Source organism: Apteryx mantelli, chromosome 2 (genome assembly GCF_036417845.1).
Source record: "Apteryx mantelli isolate bAptMan1 chromosome 2, bAptMan1.hap1, whole genome shotgun sequence".
Lineage (NCBI taxonomy): Eukaryota > Metazoa > Chordata > Aves > Apterygiformes > Apterygidae > Apteryx > Apteryx mantelli.
In genome coordinates, this window is record NC_089979.1 from 137,606,747 (window position 1) to 137,632,528 (window position 25,782).

Sequence of the window (25,782 nt, forward strand, 5' to 3'; positions counted from 1 at the left end):
CTTCCCAATTGTTTTAAAGATTGGAAATGTTAAGCTTATTTTCAAAGGTTAGAAAAGGACGATGTGTTCAGTTCAGATTTCTTCTTAAATTCTGCTTCTCATGTTTTTTTCTGGTATAGGGATCCCCTTTAATACAAACTTTCTTTCTCAAGTTGTGAAGCAAAGAATTTAGCAGAAGCGAAACCTGTGTGTGTGCGCTGTGGCTAAAGATTCACTACTAGAGCAAATATTCTGTTTTTCTGGTAGAAAAAGCTAGATTGTTTTCTTTCAGTACTCTCAATTGCAATTTGTATCTGGTTAGCACATCCATATAGTGTGATTCAAAATGTAAAAACCTATTTCTGTAATGTTCCTTACTACGCTGGCATTGTGTGGAATGTAAAACAGAAGAATGAACTAACCATTATGAAAATGACTCGATCTTGCATTCAGGATGTAAATGACAAGAATTGTTGTCAAGTAACCCAGTTATAACCCATTGAAATTTTGAAACGTTGTTTGACACTTTGAACTTAATACAACATAACATGGCTTGTTTCACTCAATTTCTCTTTTCAATTTTTCCTCTACTTTCTGAGGAAAGTATTCCCTACCTCATTGAAGTAGTGTGTGTTGTCTTATAAATCATCATCTTAAATCTCCATTATTTTACTTAAGTAGTAATTATAGGTTATAAAAACAAGATGGGAATGCTGGGATCATCTCATTTGTTCTCCAGTGTGACATAGGCCGTAGAATTTCCCTTTATTGATTCCTATTGGAATGTAGAGACATTTTTTAGAAAAATGTGAAATGTTAATTTACAAACTCAGTGCTTGATCTTTTTTTCTTTTAACTTCTACAGCCTTCTTTGTGCTCCTAATGTACATTCTAAAATTGTCTTAAAAGTTTCTTAAATATTATTCACATTTTTCTCTTGAAATTGTTAATTTCTTTTCACTTTCCGTACAAGTTTTCAATTTTGTGAAATACAAACTTTTAAAGTACAAACTAATTGTGTATTTGTGAATATATTTAAATAACAGCCATTGTTTTGTAGGTAATACATATTATGAAATTATCAACATTTGTATATAAACAAATTAGTATTTAAAGTTGTGAGATTAAGCCCTTTTAACAGTCATCTCTCCCATTTTGGGGTATGTGGAGATTGAGTCGTGGTGAAGAGTGAGCAGTCTGGGCACCCGTGACAGCTGCTCCCACTGAAGCCAGGTGGATGTGGCAAAATCTGCGCAAAGCTGAAATTAGCGGACACAGATGGTCCCGTACAGCACTTCCTGTAGTTCTTCATTTCACAACCATTTGCATGTAGCATCCTACTGATGTCCTGAAGCAGCCCAGAGGCGTAGGGAGCAGTGCAGCACCCGCATCAATAAGCAGAATGGGAGGCTGGAAAAGGAGGAGAGAAAGCAAACCGAGCTCCCCATGGTGGCTCCAACTGTCTTCAGCAGGGATCGGTGTATTCGCCACCGCTCAGGGTTGCCCATGTTGGACCCAGGCTGATCCCAACAGGTCTTGCACTGTCCTGCTTAGTGCTCAAAATTCAGGGAAAGCAGCAAAAGGAAAATGCAGGAAAATATAGCAGTGAAGCTAGTTTGGGTTCAGAAGGATTTATTAGCTCAGGTTTCATGCCATAAGCTGCTGAGCTGGAAGCAGAGTAGCTGAAATTGCTTTCTTCTGCTGCTGAGTGAATAATCCAAGGCAGACTGAACTGCCCTTGCACAGGGCACAGATGTGTGTGTATTTTTGGCATTCATTCAGCCTGCTACCTGGATAAACTCTTTACATGATGATTTGAGAGCTGATTGTATCTGATCAGACGAGGTCTCCCTGTGCTGGATGTACTATTTAACTAAGGTAATTATTACCGGAAAGTTTAAAATAAAACCTTAGGGTATTTTAGTATGGGCAACATGAGATACCCAAGATACAGAGCTCCAACTGAAATCAGTCATGATGCAGCTTTCCCCTTCCGTGCTTTATAGATAACATTTTAAACTGTTAAGCAACCAATGTTTTGTTTTGTAGAAGATACCAGCATGTTTCCATTTTAGCTCTTTATTTCCTAGATCATTATCTCATAAGCACTCCAAATATTTTTCCAGTGTTGTCAATAATCTGCAAAAAGCAGTTTTTAGACTAATAAACGTGGGACACAGAGCTATTCCAGGAGATTTTGCAGTGTGATGTATTTATGTACTTAAGAAAAAGGCTTAAGAATTTCTTGTTTTAGGCTTCTCCCTGTTTAAAGGGCTCAGGAATTTATACCCCTCTATTGCTTCTGTATTACAGTTTTTTATCACAAGCCAATTTAATGGGACAGAAATAGCAAAAGAAAAGCTATGGATATTCAAAGCTTGTTACCTGAAATCATCTGGCTCTTTTTTCCATTATTTTATATCTTGTTGAGTGAATGATTTTTGGGCATAGTGGAAATGGTGAAGCTGATTATCAGAAGGTCATCCAGTATAGGGAGTTTGTTTATGGAGCTGGCATTGTTGCTTTTACTCTCTGCTAGCTTTCAGTGTAAGGGAGATGACTAAAACTACAAACACTAATGAACCTCTGCCCTCCTGCCTCCTCGTATCTGTATGTCACTGTTAACATATGTAATTAAGACTGGATTTTACCTCTCATGTAACACTTATAGGTAAGTTAAGATAAGCCTGCTGGAAAATGTGATTTATAAATAGTGCCTCAATCGTTTGGGATTTATCTAAATTAATTAATTTCAGCCATTTTATTTGGTGCAGAGCGCTGAATAGGCTAGCAAGGATTAAGAAAGTAGATTGAGCTAAAGACTGCATCTAGCCTAGGCAGTAGAAGCACATTGCTGTGTGCTTGCGGTCCCAGACTCTTGATCGATCATCAGTTCTGGGGGATCTGTTGGAGTGCATCATAATTTCTTGTGGACCTGCTTAGCTACCCACCTACATCTTTTGGGGTTAACTAGGGGATGAAGAGTGAGGATGAAAAGTGTATGGAGGAGTCTCAGCCCGACAAGCAGTCAGGGTGCAGTCGGGTCTGCACCTGGAACTGGGGCGTGCTCCTGAGTCCCACAGCATGGATGTGGATAAAAAGAATAAATGCACATGTGCAGGAAGACCAGGAAAACAAACACTTGCAAAAAGGTTATTACAGTGACTGCATGACGCAAGGCACATTTCATGATCTGGTCTGCCCACAGAGGCCAAGCCCCAAATTTAGCAGAATGTTTGCAGTCGTATTGCAATTATCTGGCTCCTTCAAATGATTTTTGTGTTTTTGGAAATAGTGCAGATTCTTTTGAGAAGTTTTCTCTAGGGTCCTTCTGATTTCCAGAGGTTTTATTTTCTTTAGCTTGACTCTATGGAAATATGAAAGGTACCCCTGCTAACTCCATTTTAGAAAAATCTGGTGCAATCAATATAATTTGTACATAGTCTGCAACAGTATTTGTAATTTTAAGATAATACCTCTTTAATACCTCTAAGTATTTATAGCAGTTTGTGAATAATGTAGAATAATGTAGAAAGTTAATACAGTGCCTTTATTAAAATAAATAAAAGTTATTAGAAACTGAAGCACCATGTAGTGATGACTTCTAAGGCAGTGCTTACTAGCGTTTATCATTGTATTCATTTCTGATTAAATTGTTTCATTAACAATTCTTGGCAACGAGTAATATTTTTTTTAATTTACACAAGGATGAAAGATGCAAACTTGGTATTTACTTTCTTTTCCTTGGATATCTGTCATTGCATGGTTAAGAATAAATTGCTTATACAGTCTAATTAATCAAGACTAGAATGCTGACTAGAACTGTTTTCTTGGTATCTGTGCTAATTCAAAAAAAAAAAGGGATATTTTATGTTCTCCCTTAAACCTGTTTATCTGCGTCACTAATCTTTTAACTAAAATAGTTCTATTATAAAAACAGAGTCTGAGTGTTACTGTACTTCATTAATGTATGTGTGCTCTTTCTTTCTTGCATGCATTACAGAAACAAGATATACTTAACCAAGTAAGTAAACTTAATATGACTTTTCACTTCTTTTGTTATGTATAGGAACAGTATTTTTTATTTTATAGAGTTCCATTAGGATGTTCGTTTATGGGTAAATATTGCATATTGCTTCCTATAAGATAATAGATAAATATTTAAAGCTGAGGCTGAGACCAAAGTGCATTCTCTTTATGGTGGCAAACTGTTTTTCACTAGATGCATTTCATTTGGGTCATTGTAACAATCCATGATTTTGCTAACATATTAATTCAGAGCAATATGGAAAATGTCAGTTAAAACAAGGTATTTAACTAACTTCTACACTTGTCAGAGATGTGTGCTTACTAGTGAGATCTCGTAAATGTTTGTTTTATTCTGAAATGACAGACATCTGAGCAAAAATATTAAATACCACTACTATGACCATATAGTACCATTTATATATCCAAGGCTTTAAAAAAAATCCCAGATTTTATAATTTGAATAAGGTTTATAGTGTGTTTAAAACAAATTTTCTCTCATGTGATGGGGTTGACTTACAGCCATTACAACAGAAAGGGTTAAAGGGCTCATCATCCACTCCAGGCTCTACTCCTGGCTAGCTTAAATAGCCTAAAAACAGGTAAAAATATAAGGAAAAAAGAAGGAAAAGTCAAAAAGAACTAGCCGAATGAACTGTTTCTTAAAATGACCTAGTTATTCTTCCTTTGTAGCACAGAGGTGTTAAAAAGCCTTTGCTCTGCTCTTTGGGAAGAGGCAGCTGGAACATGAGAACAATCACAAAGTCAAGAGACTGAAAGGATTAGTTTTGTAGGAACTCCTCACTTCCTAGTGTCAGAGGCCAGTTGAGCTGTTGGAGGTGCGTTACTGTGAGCAGTAACTCTCTTCCTGCCTATAAAAGCACTTTGTTTTCTTCAGGTAACCTATTACAAAAGTAATGTTGGTTAAAGGAGTGACTGCAATGGGTCCTGAAAGAGAAGACATTCAGGTTAAAGCAGTGTTTCTAGGATCAGTCTTGGGACTAATCTGATTAGTAGCTGTTAATAATCTCATAACGAAAAATAGATGAATACTAATAGAATGTGCTCACTAACCCAAATTTGGGAGTTGTTGCCAAAATGGAGAAACGTCTTAAAATCATACTGAAAAAGCTTGATGATCTTGTGGATTATAGAAAATAGAATGAAAGGCGCTAGCGTAGAGCACAGTGCAGCGTACCGTGGGACTAGTGGTACTGGCAGACAAAGACCTGAGTGTGGTAGTTGATCACAAAATGATTATGAAGCATCACTGTAGTTTGGTCTTGAAGAAGAGAAATATATTGCTGGGACATCATAATAGTGTTCCTGTAGCCATGGTGGTCTGAGAATATAAAAGCAAGACAAGACTTGTAAGGGAAGGTAGTGTCTTTTAGGCCCATTGACTTAAGTGGAAAACTAGTTAAACCTTCAAGTATGCGGAAATAAAGATTAGAAGGCTTTGTGTGCCTGTTTCCCCAGCTATGTCGTTCGATTTGGCAGAAAATATTAATTTGCCGTGCAAACCTTCCTTTTCTATTATATATGAAACAAAGTATTTCTACTACAGGTAAGCAAGTTCCTTAATGACCTGCTTTTTACCAGTGTGTGTTCCACATGCAAGAAATGTGAACTCAGAAGGGAACTAATTTACAGAAGGGTTAGTAGAATGAGGAGAATTATAGGAAATCTATTTTGTAGGAAGAGAAGCCTGTCCCTCACTTGTAAGCAACTGAAGACTAAGAAAAGATACTGTATTTTGCTAGTCCTATTAAATGGGACATCCAGGAACAGAAAAACTGAGCAATCTGTGAATATCTCCAGTGGAAAACCCTACCCTTCAAAACTGGGCACACAGTGTTTTTCTGGCTTTCTGGACAGAATTTCTAGGGAACAGCTTCCTGGATACCTGGAGAGCTGGGAAGCCTGCCAGGCGGCAATGCTGGCAGCTGGGGCTGCGAGCCTGCTTTCTGTGCAAAATGTTGAGGGCACTGAGGTGACTTTGCAGGATTTTTCAGATACATCAATTTCTGCTGCATCCTCTTCAGTTTTGAACATTTTGGACCATCTTTAGTGGTCCGTCTGTCTCCCTTCCTCAATCTGTGCTAACAAGTCCGTCTCTCTCTCCTTGTTATCTTCCTTCTCTTTCGATACTTTCCCCTCCTGGCCTTAATCTCCCATTTTTATCCTTTTCTTCCTACTTTTTTTTATACTGCATATTACCTTATGTTTATGGATCCTAATACCGCTGTCACTTGCATGTTACCTGGTGTAATTATCATTGTTTCTGAGATGATAACTGAAGGACTTATTTCTGATTTGCACTAGATATTGTTTCAAACTATTTTAAAAGGAGAATGCAGAATTTAAAGCATAGAAAGAATATGCTTCTTAATACTACAACTTTTTAAAAAGAAAACACACAAACAGAAAAATGTTATGTAGGGCCACACTGGTGTCTAAGATGTTTTATTTTTAACATAATATTTTATTTGAAGAGTAGCAGACTACTCTGATGACATTTCAGCTCCTCTAACGGCATGAAAACACAATATAAATATGATGCCAAATATGGATGGTACTGTGTTATAAAGTATGAAAAATATGATCCTCATTTTTTTCATAGTAATGTGAAATACCAGCTAATTTATCCTTTTTTAGAGTGAAATAAACCCAGGAATAAATTCCTTGAAAAAGGACACTCTTCCAGTGTATTTCTTGATTTTTATATTGGCATTAATGAATATTTGAAGTTGATACATTTCAGCTCAATTATACATGCAATGGTATGATGTTTATACATGATTAGGAGTTACAACAAGCTATTAGTCATTTCTGACAGATTTCATAATATTTAGCTATTTAATTTAATTTGCAATAAAATCTGAGAAAAAAATTCAGGTAGGATACTATGATTTCTCTTTGTCCATCCTGTATCCAAGTTTTTTTGTAGTAGTTTTATTCTGATAAGAATTACACTTTATTATTAAGATCTAATAGATATAGCTAATATTCCTAATAATTAGCATAAAACCATTGCTGAGTTGGTCAACTGTGGAATATGCAAATGGTGCAGTCAAAGTAGTGTCTAAGTTCTACAAAGTATCTTGCATATTTAGAAAAAAAAAGTAGTGATAGTGAAAAATATCTGTAAGGAAAGAGAAGTGGCTCCAGCTCTACCCACTGTTTATTACATCTTAAGGCATAGCCATATTTACATAGCACTGTGCTTCTGATAGAAAAGCAGGTGAGTGAACCCATTCATTGGCAAAAGAATAAAACTATTTACTTCTACATCGCACATAACATGCACTCTGAAATCATTTTACTAATTAAACGTTTTATAGGCTATGCACCTAATTGCTTTCTATGAGACAGAAAACAAGGGTTTTTCTCTCTCTAGTGTCTCACAAATACAAAGATGATGATGAAAGATGGTTGTAATTTCCCCTTCTATCTGGGTTTTCAAACTGTCGTTTGCAAGATGGGTTTCTAGAAACATGTCCTCATTTGATAGCTATTGGATTCAAAGCACTTTAATCTGCTTTTCCCCATATTCAATTTAAGTGCTTGAAGTTCCCAAGCAGTGTTGCAGATTGTCCTTGGGTTTGGGTTTTGTTTTTTTTTCAGACAGATTTTTTGTATTGATAAGTCTTTAACATCTCATGGCTAACTCTTGGAAAGTGGCTAACCGTAGCATTGTCACAGAGTTACTAAACATTTCACAGCTGTTTATGGCAGAATGCATTAGGAATAAAGTAGTTGTGACATCAACACACATTTTACTTGTCTCATTACTGTTGTATTACCCTGTGCCTTCTGTCAATCACTATGTGTCTGAATTAATGCTATGAAAGTAACAGCAGAGGAGAGGTTTTTGCCTGATGTGTATTTCTACTCTCTCTCTTTTTGACAAACAAAAACACATAAAGGTGTTTTCTTTAAAAAACAACATTTAATGTTGAAATTCTGTTTTTCATTTATAACAGTAAGAATTCTGAAGAATCAAATGGATGCTGCATTGGTGCTATATCCCTTTTTTAATTTACATCCTGTTTGTACCAGTGAACTAACAAAGGCCTATCCAGTGCTTTAAACAGTTCTACAGGCATTTGTGTTACCTGTTCAGACACACAGCAGGCCTAGTTTATTTTTCTCTAGAAACTGCAGACAGTTACTAGACTCCTGAACAGCCTAATGTTCATTAATGTCTGGCTTACATCTCTAAATGCATTTAATTTAATATAGGTTTACTCAGGCTGAATTAGTAAATTCTGGTTAAAGTGCTTTACCCAGAATATTTAATTATGACCTTTTTTTGTTTGTTTTTCATTCTACAGTACAATATATTATAGTCTATTTTGGTTTTATGATAATGGCTGCAGTTGCAATTGATTAAGCTTCATGATGGCATGTCGATGCTGTTTATGAAACTGTATAAATAAAAAAAATGGAAAAAAAAATACTACTCCTAATCATACCTTTTTGCAATAATTGGCCAAAAAATGGAGGTGACTTGGAGTCCTCTTGTGCAATACAGGTACAACTGCTAACATTGGTCCGTAAATATATATAATTGAGCAGATGACATTGCTCTCATATCTTTTATCACTTCCTAAGCTAAGCTACATTTAGTTGGTTTTAGTCTGAAGCATGTTGTCTACCCCATTTTTCCTAACTTCTGTAGTAATTGTAATTTTCAGTTGTCCCATGCTGCTGTCTCCATTGCAAGATATCTGCTCCTCACTCTGTTTAGTATGCAACAATTTGTGTTTCTTTTAATATTCTTCATTGATAATATACATAAATAGGACTATGGTAGGTAATCCGCTACAGAATCCTTCTGAAAGTATGTCCCTTAGCACTCTTTCTTCTAAGAAAACCTTTGTATAGTAAATATATGTATATGCATTTATGTGTGTAGTACATATGGACATACCTACTAACATACATGTAATGTGTTAAAGAAAATCTGAAGGTAGAAAGGTTCTATTTTTTTCTTACTTGGATGTTAGACTGGGATAAGTCCGCTGTTGTTGATGAAGACATTCCACATTTGTTTCACTAATTAGCATCAATTTATAACTTGAAACATGACAGTGCAGTGCCAAGATCATGCTGAAAAGTCTAGTTATTGCATAAAAATTGAGTCTTTCCATTTCCTTATAGGTTGTATTCTTAAATTTACTTCTTTAATGAGACATGCTAGCTGCTCTCAAATATTGCAAAGCATTGTTTTTGATAAGAGACATAAAGAACACATTTGGCAGTTATATATGTCTGTATTGATATGGTATTGATAACATCCAGCAATTGTTTGGTCATACAGACTGTTTGGTAGAACAGTGTGAGAGCATGTGATTTCTTTTTTTTTTCATTGTTAACTTTCACCATGATAGATGAAAATTGGGTTGCTGCTTTATGTTACAAGTAATTATATTTGGTTGCCAGATCTTTTAAAATGAGTTACATCAAAAATGTCTTAAATCAAATGGTTAGATCAGAAAATGCTAAGAGCTTTCATTTGAAACCAAAGTTTATCCCAGTGCACAATCTCCATTATGAATTCCAAATTTAATTTGAATTTCTGTCATTCGAACATTAGCAATACATTTAAAAAAACAAACTTGTGGATTCTCATGTAATTAATGTTTTCTAGATTATTGACCCTCTATATACAGTCTTTGTTTCCCCGTATTTTGGCAAAAGTTAAGTTAGAAATATTGAACAGAGTTAGTGAGTCTTAAAATCTTGGACTTTTAGTGGGAAAGCTTAGGCACCCCTTTTCACAACTAATCACTTAAATGTCACAGATGTGCTTGTATTGATGAAAGTGTACAATTGTTGTCATAGCATTATGTGTGGATCAGGGCCCTGTAAAATCTACTCCTGTGTCAGCAGCTCATTTTTCAGATATTGGCTCTATATAACTTGTTTAAAAAGAGATAATTAGGGAGACCCCCACACAAACAAAAAATAATCCAGAGCTATTGCTATCAGTAGATTAATACTGATTATGCTCTACATTTTTGGCACTGGTTGGAGGTCAGGCAGCATAATTTAAAAAGTAATTAATTGAAAATTGCATTTCAAATAGTTCTCTTTCCATTATCTCTGAAATGTTCTCTTTAATAACTGAAAACCATATTTCGTGAAAGTGTGCTGGAATGAATGAATTTTTTGTTTCTTACATTCCATTTACAGGATGATGAAAACAGTGGATTATGTTGAAATATTTTGTGCAAATTTAAAAGAACAAAAAGACCAAAGAGAATGTGTTACTTTGAAAGAATTCTGGGTGGAGATTAATTCCAAACATCAGATCATGCCTTGTTCCTGTTTGTGTGGCCAATGTTGTGGGGAGGAATAAAAGGAGTTATTAATCACATCCCCGCTCTAGCCCATCCACAACGGCAGCTCTTTTGTCAAGAGGTTATTAATAAGTTGTTTTTTTTCAGTTGCTTTTTTTTTTTTTTTTTTTTTTTTTTTTTTTTTTTTTTTACAACTTCTGAGGAGATGGAAAGTGGAATGGTAAAGCTTTTCTGCCTTCCTTCTACATGTCAGCCACTAAAATTGGTTGTAGTGTTTACACCAACTGCGAAAATATAGGAGGCAGTTAGACTTCCTCTATGGCAGTTTGGCTTCAGGGTAAATCTTGAGTCAAAAGCTGTTGTTTTTTTCTGATTAAATTATCTGTTCTCTTCAAATGACTAACATGGTAGGAGGTAAAATGTTACATATTATAATTAAAACCTCTTAATAGTTTTCATTAAAGTACATTCTACCACATGCAAAATTTGCCTTAGTAGTATATCCTATTTTTCACTGAGAAACAGTTTTGCATATTCTCAGAATCAGAGTACATTGACCTGTGATGTCTGTATCATGTGGAGTTCTGTGTACTTTGGCACAGTTGGAAATATATAAATCTTCACAATAAGGACACTTTCATCTTTCTTAATCTTGTATTTCTGTGTGCTCTAAGTAATGAAGAGGAGCAAATTATAAAATAGTACAGGTTAGTTGCAGTAGGAGAAAGGGTGGAGCTAAATGCTCACAGTGTGATATTTTCTTTATCTCACTAATCCCCAGCCCCTCCCCAACATGTGCATCAGTTCTGCTCTATGAGGTGGAGGGCAAGAGATGAGCTGCTGTATCCAGTTTCCTTCACCTATAATCACATCCATAGTCATATTTCGCACCAGTTTGAAATGAACAGTTTAAGGGCTATTAACTTCTGTTTAGCACAGAGGGGTGTGGGGAAAGCTTAACTGATTTGTGGGAGCCAATAATTGTATGGATGCTTCATATCTTGTAAGAGCCAAGTGAAAACTGCTGACATTGTGTCAAACTGTTGGCTTGTAGTTTTCTTGTGCATTCTTGCTTATGATCCCTGTGGTCCCATGTGCATGTTTTTCAGCACCTATCATTCCAGATTTTGACTACAAAACAGGTACATAGTGGGAAATTTTGTGACATCCACCAGTCTTAAGAAAGTAGAATGCAACATGCTTGTATGCAGATGACCAGTTGACTGAGATCAGTTCTTCTCAGTATGCAGCAGAGGGTGAGAAGAACATTCTTCATTTGTTCCAGACTGTGGAAGGAAGGACAGACTTGGTTTGTCTGCAAAGAGAAGGGAATTTATAGAGGTGATCCCATGCTTTCAGTTAGCCAGGATACATCTTTGAGGCAGATCTTTGATCCTGCCACCCTGGTAAGGCAGATGGAGTTCAGCCTCTTTCCCTCTGGCAGCCATACTTCTGTCTAAACAGAATCAGGTATTTAAAGCATCTCTATAGAGTCTTGTATCATACAGCTGAGTGTCCCCCCCCATTTTTTAGGTGAGTATTAGTCTATATAGAAGTGTGATACAAAATAAAAAAAAAGCCTAAAAGCCTTAAAAAGTTCTCTCTGTTCTTCATCCAGGGACTGTGCATAGTCATAGCTTCACTTTCAGTACTACTGGGGGAAACCAGTTCTCCAATTCCTGTTTTCCGTGGGATTCAGAGACTTGTTGTCTATGAACTAGGACTAAATTTCCGTAATGTATTTATGAGTAAGTGCTTGAGGAGAAACCAGACACTTATCTTAGTAACTGGGGATTTTTAAATATACTGAGTGTAGACTGTCCTCCATCTTTTTTTTTTTTTTTTTTTTCCCCCCCCCCTCAGAGTCCCATGTATTCTGGGAATCTGGAATTCAAGAGAAGCTGAAGAGCAGGAAGTTAGCACTCTGCTTCATGCCATTGGTGCACAGTAGAGAGATGTAAGGTGTATGCATGGTTCAGTGGTATTAGTGAGGTAAAAAGCTTCTCATCACATATCTGAGTCGAATGGGGTAACTGAAGAAATGTGCATACATACATCATCTGTCAAAGCACTATGGAAGATAATGGTACTTTTATTGTTTTTTTGTGGTATTCTGTGCAGTAACAGGAGAATAAAGTTGCACACTATTTTGTTAGCTTAGAATAAAGAGATTTTTAATACTTATAAAATCTAAAACTAATTTTAATATTTTTAAGTTTATTTCTTCAGAGCTGAGAATTCTTTAGTCAATGTGATTAATGTCATCTAGAAAATTCTCTTGAAAAATGCAGTTTAACCTGAAAACTGTATTTTATTTGCCTTGTCAGTTGCCAGGACTTCAGTCCCTTGGTGACTTGCAACTCTCTGCAGTCTAGATTCCTTAGTAACATTGTTTCTAGTTCAGTGATTGTTATGTGTCTTTTTATGTGTGCTTACTGTTCTGTCATAGGATTTCGTGTGGTATGTTGAAAAGGATCCATAGTAAATTAATGATCACAAACCTGAGGTGGGGAAGCAGAGTAAAACCTACGCTAGAGGCTTTTCTATAGAACTGGCTTTTTCATGTATTAAGATTGAAAAACAGCAAAACAACTCAGAATGCTTGGCCAAAGCCATTAAGGGTTTTTCCAGGAGCTTTTTGCAGTTGGGGAAGAGGGAAATACAATGCTTCCTAAAGGCACATTTCCCTAAACACCTCTGTAGGATCCTGAGATCCTATGGAGGTACTTTCTTTTGGATCTTAGCTTAGCTCTTCCACTGAATTCAGAGTGGCAACCTTATAACTCAAAAGACTCATCTTATCTGCCCCATCATCATCTTCTGTAATAGTGTCTGGTAGCTACTGTAAGTAGGTTGCCTTTAGATGTGGTTGAAGTCTCTCAAGAGTCCAAATCTGGGATCTTTAGCCCATTTCCAGCTTCCTGCCTTGCTTACCCAGCTGTGCCTCCTTGGCTGCTGCCAGAATAGAGGAAAGGAGTAAGGAACGAGATGCAGCAGAGCCAGAGGTGCTAATGGGTTTGGAAGAAGGCTTGAAAGTCACTGCAGTTTCCATGCCACCCCATGTGCTGGCCTGGCTCAGAGGTTACCTCCCCCTGTATTCCAGTTTGTCCACGAGTGGCATCATCTCTCTCTCGCTTTCTCTCTCTCTCTCTCTCTCTCTCTCTGTCGAAAGAGAGAGAGAGATTTTCAGTTTAGGCAAAATAGGCACAATGTGATATTATTACTTTCTGCAGCTGCCACTTTGCATATGCATATAGCTAGTGTTGGTTTAGTTTTATTTTACTGTATTTTATAATATCTTTAGGACATTGTAACCAAGCTCCTTGAGTAATTGCTTTTTATTAACTTATTTCAAGGATATTATTATGAGTAAAATTCTTGGCCTAATTAATTCTGTTTTATCCTGGTTCTTAAAGGGCTGTTTGAGGGCAAGAATTTTCTTCAAAGTAATGGGAGTTGGCATAGCAAATTCTAATTGTTTGTGTTTGTCTCCTTGTAAAATGAAGGATGCCATAAGCTTCAGAGAAATTTCCACGACAACACAGTAGTTGAGTTTGGGTTCTTTAACAATACAAGCTGAGCTCAAACTGAAGATCTGGGCAAATCTGTCTATATTTGCTTAGTCAGACATTCTAACAGCAAAGTTCTCATATTATCTGGAAATAAAACAGATTAGTTTGTCTTGTTTCAATGTTAGAAAAACTGCTTCTGCTATTCTTACACATAAGAAAGTGAGGTTATTTGTACAGATAGAACTTTCTGTATATGAAAGTGATCTGTTCATGGTATCAACCTTAAAATAAGCTGGCTTTTTTGAGCAAACACAGATTTTCCAAAGTGTAATTGTAAAATATTACACAGCATATCAGATGACATATAGTCCCATGGGTGCTGAATGGCCTCTGTGAACAATCTATCACTGGTGTTTGCTTCATTGTTTTGTAGATAATTTATATACACATAAATATATACATATACATAAACACACACATATAAATATTTATGTATCATATGTGAAATACATTCATTTTGTTTCTTTTAGCAGAAGCCTAGATCCAAATGGGGTGCTTCCACTCTGAATGAAGTTAGCACCTACCTTTGATACAGCAAGTGAAAAACAAAAAGAAACAAGAAATATTTTTGTAGCCATTTTCAATAAAACATACTGAAGCACCTTAAGCTCTTCATGTGTCCAGAAGTACTGCTGTAATGGCTGAAATGGCTGAAACATTTTGATATCTGTTTTGATACACCTCACTGAACAGCCTGGTTGCTTGGACATGCTCAGAGTACCTCCTCATTCTGAGGACTCTTTCAGTAGTTTGTACAGTAACAATTTCTCAAGTAAACATTTAATCATTCTTTGGAATAGACCTACAGAGACCTCTTTTTTTTTCCTCAATGAATCTTCAGCTCTTTTCTGATGTTTAAATACCCCTATAAAAAGACATGCAAGTTTGAATTTCCACAAGCAAAGAGAGGAATTTGACCAAAGTATCCCACCCCATGGGTGTGTCCTAACCAGGAGATTTTTGTGCAAAATGTGGGAAAAGCTGTCACTCCTTCTGTGCTTTCAAAATGAAATGGTGGTCTCCACTGCACTTGGTGCACAGCCTCTTTTTTTTTTTAATATATATATTTTTGTGAACGTGGAAAATGAGACCTATGAGATCTAGTTATGTATCCTGGTATGTATTCTGTCTCTTAGATATGAGGTAAACAGTGAACACTTCAGTCAAGACTGCAACATTTTTATTCATGTTAAGAAACAAGTTTGTAGACACCGTGAGTTTAAGGCAGAAAGCTAAAGGGTTTAAGTGCTTTATGGATTGGTAGCAGTTGACAGAGTCCTTCCAGATTCCAGTATGAACAAAGGTATCAATACCATACTGAAATCCAGCTTTAGATGTTTTTCTGAGCTGCCCCATATTGTTCTCATTAGACTGTAATTAGCTGCCTGGTTTTATAGTTACAAAAATGAATAAGATTTCTTAGTCTGTAGACGAAGGTCTACAGTGCTGTGAAGTAAAAGCCATGCCCCTTCACAGTGTATCTCGAAATGGGCACAACTAATAATGCACAAAAGACACCTTAGGATGCCTTTCTCTGTAAATTTATCATCTTACACATTTGGGTGCACTGGGGCAAGTCCAGATACCTTCTTTAGGTACTCAGTCAATCGTTTAGAACTGATCATAAATGTTGGTTTTTTTCTACTTTTCAGTTTATAGTGCAGATCTGTGTGTGGGGAGGTTAAAGAAAAAACAATACCTATGAAATAAATTCTTGTTGGCAGCTTGGGCAGGAATTAATTTTGAAATTTTATGGATGCTTAATTAAATGTTATGGAGTGTCTCTGACAAATTGTCACATAAGAAAGATGCATATTTTTAATTTGCCTCTGCCCTGAGACATAGTGAATCCAGTTTAATGTTTGCTTCCAGAAAAGCTAAAAAGTTTAATGATTGACACATATATTTGCTGAAAAGAAATCAAAAATTAGAACAGCAGTTTTACTTGTGCTGTCTGTTCTTTCCCCTTCCCTTTCTCTCAAAGCTAGATATATACCATGTTTTTGAATTTGAGGTAATATGAAATGTTGCTAATGGTGTAACTGGGAAATGATGTATTCCTTGTAAAAATAGTAGTAAAACTAATTTTATATAGACATTATGGTTTAAATTAGATACCATAACTTGATAGTGTTATTGAATGGGTACTTCTCTGGACTGATACCAAAATGTTATATTATCAAATGAAGTTTTATAAGCGATAACTGTAAGAAACTTTATAAAGCTTTATAAAAGATTATAAAGAAGACTATAAAGATTTATGTTGCAATAATGGTATGAAAGAATAAGAAATGGAACTCTAGTACACTGGACAAATAGGTTATTTAGCTATTGCAACATATAGAAAAGAGGAATCCATTTATGTCTGCTGAATACAGAAAAACCTCCCTTTCTGTGACCACAGGCATTTGGTAGAATTTTTTATTTGGACTGAAGCTAAAACAGCGTAGTGGGTGTCCCCCAAACCCCAAAGGTTTAGGCAAAATGGTTTGAAAGTTCTTTCATGTTCTCCTGAGTGGGAACTATTGTCTGCTTCAACCAGGCCCTTATGTGTGTCTCAGTCAGCTGAACCCCTTTACCTTGAAAATGTGGTGTCCTGATATCCCTACACTTCTGATGAAAATCCCCCTTCACCCTGGTAGTCTTTTGCAAAATGGAATGAATAAATTGTATTTTGTATCATTTTAATCATCATCAGTTTGGTTCATCCTCTCATACTCTTCTTTCACTTGGGAAACATCATGGAAAATGCCTTCTGAAATGCTGTTTAAGAAGCTAAATCTTTCTTTCACAAGTTCATTTGAATTCAACTGGTGCTTCTGGAAGCCAAGCAAGTGTTGAAAACTAAGCAATTAGTATGCATGCTAATATATATCAGTATATGTTATTCTGATATTATTAGTCTGAACTGGTTAATTAATGCTTCTGAATTCATTAACAGAAATAAATTATTTTGCAACTGTACCAAAATTTACTGAAGTTTTCATTTGAGAAATCCTGATATGACAGTGAGATCTTCTAAAAGAAAGATATTGTGGTATGCATAGATGAGTGAGCATGATGCATGTCAGTGTGGAAAATTAATGTCTTCTGCTTTCTTTTTTTCATCTGTCTATGACTGAAGTCTTTTTGCTTACCAAAACATTGTGTGATTCCTGTGAAAAGTAGCTGGGCAGTGGGGGGGTGTGCTCATAATTATCAGAGAGGAGAAAGGCTCATTACTTAGCCATCTCTGGAAGGCAACTTGAGAATGGTGAAGGCAAACAATCTTTGCTGTCTGAAGAGGTGAATGGAAGCATCTTCCCATTTCAGAACAGGAAAGTTCTATGTGGAAGAAAGCATTGTATAATTTCAGGATAGAGAAATATTCATAATATTGTGTGTTGTTCTTCTGCAAAACTTATTTTAAATTAGGATGGAGGTTCAGCAAATGCTTTGCTTCTTTAACTCTTCTGTTTTAAATGAGCCGTACTCAATACTCAAATAGGTACTTGGTAATATTCTAGCACCTGTAACATGAAACTTCTGCTGTGGTTCTCGTAGGATTTCTTTTAAAAAAAATTCTTCTGCTGTTATGCAATGGCTTATGTATATTACAATGAGAGAGAGGTGGAAGAGTAGGAATAAGAATAATTTAAAGTGAACCTTCTTTGAAGGCTCTCTCATTTTTCATTTGTAGACTAGATGGCTAATCTAAACTACTAGATCTATTACAGTCTCTTGTTCTTTACTGTAGATACATTACAAAAATACATCTTTACTGTAGATACATTTAGAAAAAACAAATCCTATAAAGATCATCTGTACATCTATACCTAACTTCTTTATGTTAGGTCCTCTAGAAGAACATTATTCAGCAAAGGAGTATCAGAATCAAGGCTTCTGTTCTCTTCATGTAGACGAAGACCTGTTCACAGGGATCTGTCCATGTCCTTCAGGCAGGACAGTTGTGGTGCATTTGGCCAATAGAGCATGTGATTTTCCATCTGTCTTTCAGGCTATTATGAACATGCCTGATGTGTAGTCAAGTTGCTTACCAGCTCTTAACCAACTTTCAGCTTCATTTGAAGGCTTTTTGGTGGTACAACATCAGAGCTCTGTTTTGCTGTATGAATTTTACTGTTTCTCTGGGGGAATATAGGCCCCAAAGCACGCGAGAGCAGAGTGTAACGCACTTTGAGCTGAAGAGCTCTGGCTGTAGAACAATCTTCCAGAACAGCTGTCCCGGCCTGTCTGTTTTCCTTTGCTGGGCACCCTAATCAATGGCAGCCAGGGTGTCAAATAAAATAAATGGATACAGCAGCTAAGTCATGTGTTACTTTGATACATGTTGTCTTTCATGGAGAGAAAATATAAGACAGTTTGGAACATTTGTTTTAGAGGTCACTGGGGTAAATGATAATTTGACAGTCTTTAGAAAACTTTGAAAAGATAGAATCTCTTTGAGAAAAACAGTCTTTGGGAAGGAAAATTGCATAATTTTAATCTTATTTATTAACCAACTTTTTGCCCAGGCACAATTCTGAGCCTGTACAATTAAAAATGTATCATTTAGTTATTGCTGGCAGCTTGATGGACAACTATTACTCAGGCAATATGGTAATGGGGGCAGCTGTTTAAAAATCTAAGATAGCTATCAACTCAAGGAATATTTTTAGCAGGGAAGTGTGCGCATAAAAGCTGTGGACAAGATAAATGAAAGAAAGCTTTATGTAACAGAGAGATTTTAATACATTCATCCATAAACCTTAACTTAAATGAGATTGTAGTTTGTTTTTCTGTTTTCCTTTTATCCCAGCTATTCTTCTTTATATGTAGTTTAATGAAATACCTAAGATATATTTCATTAATGAACAATCCAACAATACAATTTCAGGTTTCTAATATTAGTTAATTTAGTGATTAGTGTATTTGTTATGCTGTCAGATAAAAAAATATATTTATATATATATAGTGTAAACTGATGACCGGTTTGCTTGGATGCTGATACAAGTTTTTTTGCCATTGTGGTTTCATAGTTTATAAGAACTGAATTAAATGTCAGTGACTTTGTTATTGAGGAAAACATTTAGAAAGTTTACAGCATAACTGAAACAGAGTATGAGTTGTAAATGTAGAAGAGAATGGCTGAAACTACTAGGATGACAGAGAGTTACTTCATGTCCAAGGTGCTTTTTTTTTTTTTTTTTTTTGAGTCTGCTATTTTTACATTCAACAGGTAGTTTTAGTGGTTTCACTGAGCATCTTTGTGAAACGAGTTGTTCTGTTTTAGAGCCTCAACACAGATGCCCTCTTGCCTGGTTTATATTCCTAGTAAGTCAGTAAACTTGCACAAAATCAGATATTGCAATCTTTGTTGTTGCCCTCTAGTAAGAAGAGTGACATACAATTAAAACATTACCCTTGGGCAATTAGGTTTTATTGCTCTTCATGGAAAGCACATTATCTCATGTGTACATAACAAAATTTCTTCATCTCATCAAAAAAGGAGGGAGGGGAGTAAAAGAAAAATCACTGCTACGAAGCGTTGAAATAATTTTTACAGTTAGTTTAACAAAATTTTTACTGTTACTCAGATTCCTAAGTTGCTAAGGCACTTTGAAAATTTGTCTTCAACTTTTGTTTCGTTTTTGACATAATTTCTGGTCTTTTGCGTGCTAATTTTGCATTCATTGTTCTGATGCGCCAGGGTGTTCATGGAGACATGTAGAGTCTTCCCTAAACATGGAGAGTTTTCCCACCTTGTTTTTGCAGTAAGACATGGCTTTATCTGAGACTTATTCAAAGGTGGAAAGTTAGTGTTCTGTTTGAGATAGAAACAAAGGCAGCAACACTATTATATTTTTCAGTTAATTAAGAAGTGATAAGTATGATTTATTATTTATCACGTATGTAACAAAGTAGCCTCATTGGTAAGTGTGCAATCGTATCATGGTTATTTCAGAGATAAAAGTGAAATTGTCTTAAGATCTCTTGATACGCCTCATCATGCCGTTGTCTCTATTAGTTCTATATTAGTAGGATAAAATGTGATCATAATGTTTTACATTCATTTTATTAGTCAAGACTGATAATATTGACTTACCAGACAGAGGTCATCAATGAAGTTTCATTAATCACTTTTTACCTTGCTGGAGAAGTCTTTAAAAAAACTTTTTTTTTAATTGTTCTCCCTCTCTGTCTCCCTCCCTCTCTCTGTCTCCCTCCCTCTCTCTGTCTCCCTCCCTCTCTCTGTCTCCCTCCCTCTCTCTGTCTCCCTCCCTCTCTCTGTCTCCCTCCCTCTCTCTGTCTCCCTCCCTCTCTCTGTCTCCCTCCCTCTCTCTGTCTCCCTCCCTCTCTCTGTCTCCCTCCCTCTCTCTGTCTCCCTCCCTCTCTCTGTCTCCCTCCCTCTCTCTGTCTCCCTCCCTCTCTCTGTCTCCCTCCCCCTCCCTGTCTCCCTCCCCCTCCCTGTCTCCCTCCCCCTCCCTCCCCCCCCCTCCCTCCCCCTCCCTCTCCCTCTCTCTCCCTCTCTCTCCGTCTCTCTCCGTCTCTCTCTGTCTCTCTCTGTCTCTCTCTGTCTCTCTCTGTCTCTCTCTGTCTCTCTCTGTCTCTCTCTGTCTCTCTGTCTCTCTCTGTCTCTCTCTGTCTCTCTCTGTCTCTCTCTGTCTCTCTCTGTCTCTCTCTGTCTCTCTCTGTCTCTCTCTGTCTCTCTCTCTGTCTCTCTCTCTGTCTCTCTCTCTGTCTCTCTCTCTGTCTCTCTCTCTGTCTCTCTCTCTGTCTCTGTCTCTCTGTCTCTGTCTCTCTGTCTCTGTCTCTCTGTCTCTGTCTCTCTGTCTCTGTCTCTCTGTCTCTGTCTCTCTGTCTCTGTCTCTCTGTCTCTGTCTCTCTGTCTCTGTCTCTCTGTCTCTGTCTCTCTGTCTCTGTCTCTCTGTCTCTGTCTCTCTGTCTCTGTCTCTCTGTCTCTGTCTCTCTGTCTCTGTCTCTCTGTCTCTGTCTCTCTGTCTCTGTCTCTCTGTCTCTGTCTCTCTGTCTCTGTCTCTCTGTCTCTCTGTCTCTCTGTCTCTCTGTCTCTCTGTCTCTCTGTCTCTCTGTCTCTCTGTCTCTCTGTCTCTCTGTCTCTCTGTCTCTCTGTCTCTCTGTCTCTCTGTCTCTCTGTCTCTCTGTCTCTCTGTCTCTCTGTCTCTCTGTCTCTCTGTCTCTCTGTCTCTCTGTCTCTCTGTCTCTCTGTCTCTCTGTCTCTCTGTCTCTCTGTCTCTCTGTCTCTCTGTCTCTCTGTCTCTCTGTCTCTCTGTCTCTCTGTCTCTCTGTCTCTCTGTCTCTCTGTCTCTCTGTCTCTCTGTCTCTCTGTCTCTCTGTCTCTCTGTCTCTCTGTCTCTCTGTCTCTGGGCTATTGTAGCAATACTGTGGATTTTCAAAGTTCTACTTAATACTATATTATCAATAGTTTTCAATATGTGTTCCAGATTATATCTTCAGAAACCAGTATTTTCAAGGATAGTCTAATATTTTTGTTAACAGGATATTATTTGGCGCACTTATATGAAAGTTTTTCTGAAACTAACAATTCTCTCTCTCTCTCTCTCTCTCTCTCTATATATATATATATATATATATTTTTTTTTTTTTTTTCACTCCAGACAATTGATTTAGAGGGATTCAGGCTGTTCATGAAGACTTTTCTGGAGGCAGAGCTACCTGATGACTTCATCGAACATCTTTTTACATCATTCAGCAACAAAATCCCTCACTTCAGCCCTTTAATAAAAAACAAACCCCAGCTTCTTTCTGGAGGTAAGTAATAAAATCACAGTAATACAAGAAATTAAAGTTTCTCCTCTTGCTATTTACTTCTAATAGTTATAAACGTGTAGAATTCTGAGCTGTGTATAGTTTGTTCTTTTTTTTTTTTCTTCTGGTATTTGTGAATTTGGAGAAACTCAGTCATGAACACAGGACTATTGTGAAGAGAAATGGAAATTAAATGGTTTCATCTTTTTAATTCACAATAATGATGCAGCTGAGACACCAAGTGGACAGTCTTTTTCATGTTAATGCTAATTAAATTGCTATGATTACATGGTCCTGCTGCCTACTGCACTGTGTAAATGCTTAGAAGCCTTCAGAGCCTCCTGCAGGAACTCCTACCAGTGCTCTAAAGCTTTCCTTTCCCATTTACTGTCTCCTCTCTCTTAATTGTCTGATTGTGATGCCGCTGGTAGTAATCCTACACACTTATCAGCTCCTGGTGTTTTAATGACCTGGAAGTGCTAGCAGTATTTCTTTACCCAATGTGAGAATCAGTTCCTTAAAATGGTTTGAATTTTTCATGCTAGACTGTAGATTTTATTTAACATGTTTTTGAGTTTAGAGAACATAAATTTTTGACATACTTTCATGAAAAACAGCGTTAAAATCTTTTGACTTATAAAGTATATAAAGCTTTTTTTAAGAAAATTTAGGCCAAAAAAAAAAATTATCTTCCTAAATTTCAGAGACTTCACTTTGAATGGTGCCAATTTGGGAACTATAGCAACATCCAGTAGCTGAAGGCAGGAGCTAGACTAATATAGACTAGAAATAAATTTCCTACTTTGAACAGCTAGGGTAATCGAACAGTTTGAGCAAATTACAAAAAGGGTAATGGGTCTTTAATCACTTGAAGTCTTTATGTGAAAATTAGATATCCTCAAAATGCAACTCATCCAGAAGTTGGGGACTTGATACCGGTGCTACTTGATAAAATGTTAGTTCTTGTGTTGCAGAGAGGCTTGATGAGATATGGGTAATAGTTTTGAGTAACATTACAAACTGTGAATATACCAAATACTTGCTTTTATCAGGGGATGAGATGAAAAAGTAAGCTGATTGCCACAGTAACAAGCTCTGAATTTCCATAGATGCTATAGATGCTCATTTCCATAGATGCCTAGATACAATTAGAATTATAGGCTTTTAAATATCGCCCATTGAATCTGACTTCTTTTTTGGTAAAGGAATAGTCTATTATGATAACCCTTTCTCTGATTAACACATGCCATTCTCAACTAAATATATTAAATAATGTTTCATTTATTTTCCTTTCCTTAAATTTACAGAAGTTGTTTTTTCCACTTCTTAGCTTTATACACCCCAACCAAAAGACATATTACATTATTGCCTACTATTATGTATATAATATGTATTATTATGCTCATAAACTGTAAAATTTGCTTACCACATTTTCATATGAATTGAATTCTTAAGATATCTTCTTTATCCTTTTTAGTTAGAACTGCCATGGACTCATCTCCATCCACAAATATCTGCTGTGTAGACTATAAATTTCCAGCTTCCTGCGTTTTTGTTGTCTTGTTATCTAGACCCGTTCTATATGCAGAGCAATGGGCTTAGTAGACTATGGTGTAATCAACTCTGCAGAAGATACAAAACTTTCTATTGCTAATTACAGCTCTGATAATCACTTCCTCATGGATTTGGGCAAGTCATTTAGACCAGTGTTTTCCTTCCCTTGCCCTTGGAGATGCTTTGTGACAGAATTATGCAATTATTGTCTCCTGCAGTAGCTATTTTGGATGTCATACATTTGGATGTCATGTATTTTCAGCACTGCATTTTCTCTCTTAGATATATAGATTCTGTTGCCAATAATGTCTTAGCAGCACAATTTTGTTTCCAGTTACAGCATGTCTATTTTTTCATTGATGTTTTCACAGGGAGTAGCATCTTTTACATTCAACACTTTTTGCCTGATAACTCCAACAACACCTGATGTTTACTGATACATATTTATTTATTATGTTATGTTTTAACATGTGTTGTCTGAGTAGATATTTCAGAAAGTCATCTTTTGTCATTTTGTTGTTTTGTCTCTTTCTGTGGCTCTGACACTTCATGTGAAGAAAACACTAACTGCCATTTTTAGGTTGTTGTCAGATTAATTTGTAAATTCTGCCCAGTAAAGGCCATGTTAAGCTTCCCTCACTTTTGTTACAATTCTCTCTGATACATTTATTCCTTAAGTGTGGTTAAACAAAAAAAAAGTGAATTTTCTTATTATTGTTAAAACTGTATGCTATATTTATTTTTTATTATAATATTACCTCCTAATTTTTTTTTATCCTTCACTAACTCTTTCCACTTTTTAATTCCTTTCAACCTTTTTTTCTCTTGGTAAGGACTTAAAAAAATAATGTGTCATGAGACCAGTTTAATAGTCTTCCATATGAATTCAATGTAATACTAAAAGGACGGTTTTATAAAGTGTTATGCCCAAAGCATGTCTGGAGAGACAATTCAGTTCATCTCATGCTAGCATTATTGGTTATTTTGCCTGAAAATATGCTGTTTGTACTGTAATTCAAATACATGAGATTTTAACTAGGTGTTACATATTTATAATTTGTAGTGATTAAAGAGAAAAACCTGGGCCATTAAAATGTACAAATGAAAATCATGGAAACCTTCATTTCAGGTTATCAAGTAATTTTTAAACATTACCAATAATGAAAAAACTTACCATACTGGGAAAGAAACATCTGGCATTCTTCTGGAAGATGGGAAGGTATACACAAGCTAGCGAAGATCACATGAAAAGTAGCAAGGTTCATAAATGTCTCTGGAATGTGTCCACTTTTTACTTAGTGTTTCTCTGTTCACTCACCTGTGTTTATAAATTGTATTTTCAGTTAAGGTGTCTGAAGAGAGATGGAAGCAGATGCCAGTTAAGCAGCAGCATTGTAAGTCAGTGTTACATCCCCCCTTCTACCACCAATGATTATGAAGAAATACTTTGACTTGCAGCTGATGATATGCCAAAAGTTCATTTTCATTTGGATTTCAGTGGGATTCAGGGCTATGCATATTTGAGATGAGTTAGGTCCAGTTTTATTCAGTACACAGGATTCACATAAGATCAGAATGTGAACTGGTTGTGTAAATTGTGTGATTTAAAGATAACACCTTATTGATTAATATTTCGTGCTGTCTTAATTTTAAAAGCACATACTATTCTTGTTAGTTTCAAGTCTGAATTCTCTGTTTCATGTTTTTTCCTGAATTTCAGGTTTTAGTACTTCGCTACCTACCTCAAATGCAGATCCAGCAGAAAGATCAGGAACTCAATTTCTGATTCTGTTTTTGGATCTCTGTACAATTTGGAAAAGCATGAAATGTCTCTCTCCTTCCCCGCACATCATATGGTCAGTTGCTGCCCAAAGTAGTTTTCAAGTGTGAGCGTGCATTGGCAGTAGTTAAAATCTGGCTATCTGAGCTACTTTGTTCGTTCTTTGATATTAATGGAAATACAAACAGTAATTTTACAGTGTTCATGGGTGATGATGTCACAGGATCCTGTGCAAGAGACCGGGAAGCTTTGAAGGACACTGGATCAGACCTCAGATGGGGATAGGCCCACTTCAGAGAAATGGTCTATCTAGAGGCCTTGGCCAAGCAGGGCCTTTTGGGATACAGTAGCTATAAAAGGTTGTATTCTGATCTGAGCAAGTCATGGGGCTACGAGAGTGAGCTTCCAGTGCATTACCCAATGTAGTGGTTTCCATATTGTCCTCTGTGCTCAGCACTGTCTGGAGCTAAAACGTCAGCTTGGAAATTGGTCCCTTTTCAATGAACAGAATTTCAGTTATCTCATGAAGCTGGCAATGATTCTGGGGGTTCAGAAAGGAGGAGTGTTTCATTTTTCAAATAATTTTCTTAGCAGTATGATTTTCATTATTTATAATAAGGTCTCTTATGTGAATCTATGGTGTGTGTGGGGGTTCATATAGAACAGAAATTATTTCAGAGTCTAATTAGTATTTAATGCTCTAGTTCTTCTAGCAGTAATATTTGGTGGAATATTGACCTATTTAACCTTTTTATTCATTTAAATATTTACTTTTAGTGCTTACCTACCTAAAATC

General features: G+C 36.4%; 1 protein-coding gene across 1 annotated transcript in view; it reads left to right on the top strand.

Annotated features, from left to right (window-relative positions):
- The window catches only part of DGKB (diacylglycerol kinase beta), a 337,863-nt gene that overhangs the window by 33,009 nt on the left and 279,072 nt on the right, over positions 1 to 25,782 (top strand). Inside the window, exons 3-4 of the mRNA XM_013941524.2 lie at positions 3,983 to 4,003; positions 21,502 to 21,655. Of these exons, the coding sequence (XP_013796978.1) occupies positions 3,983 to 4,003; positions 21,502 to 21,655 (175 nt within the window). The remainder of the gene's footprint in view (positions 1 to 3,982; positions 4,004 to 21,501; positions 21,656 to 25,782) is intronic.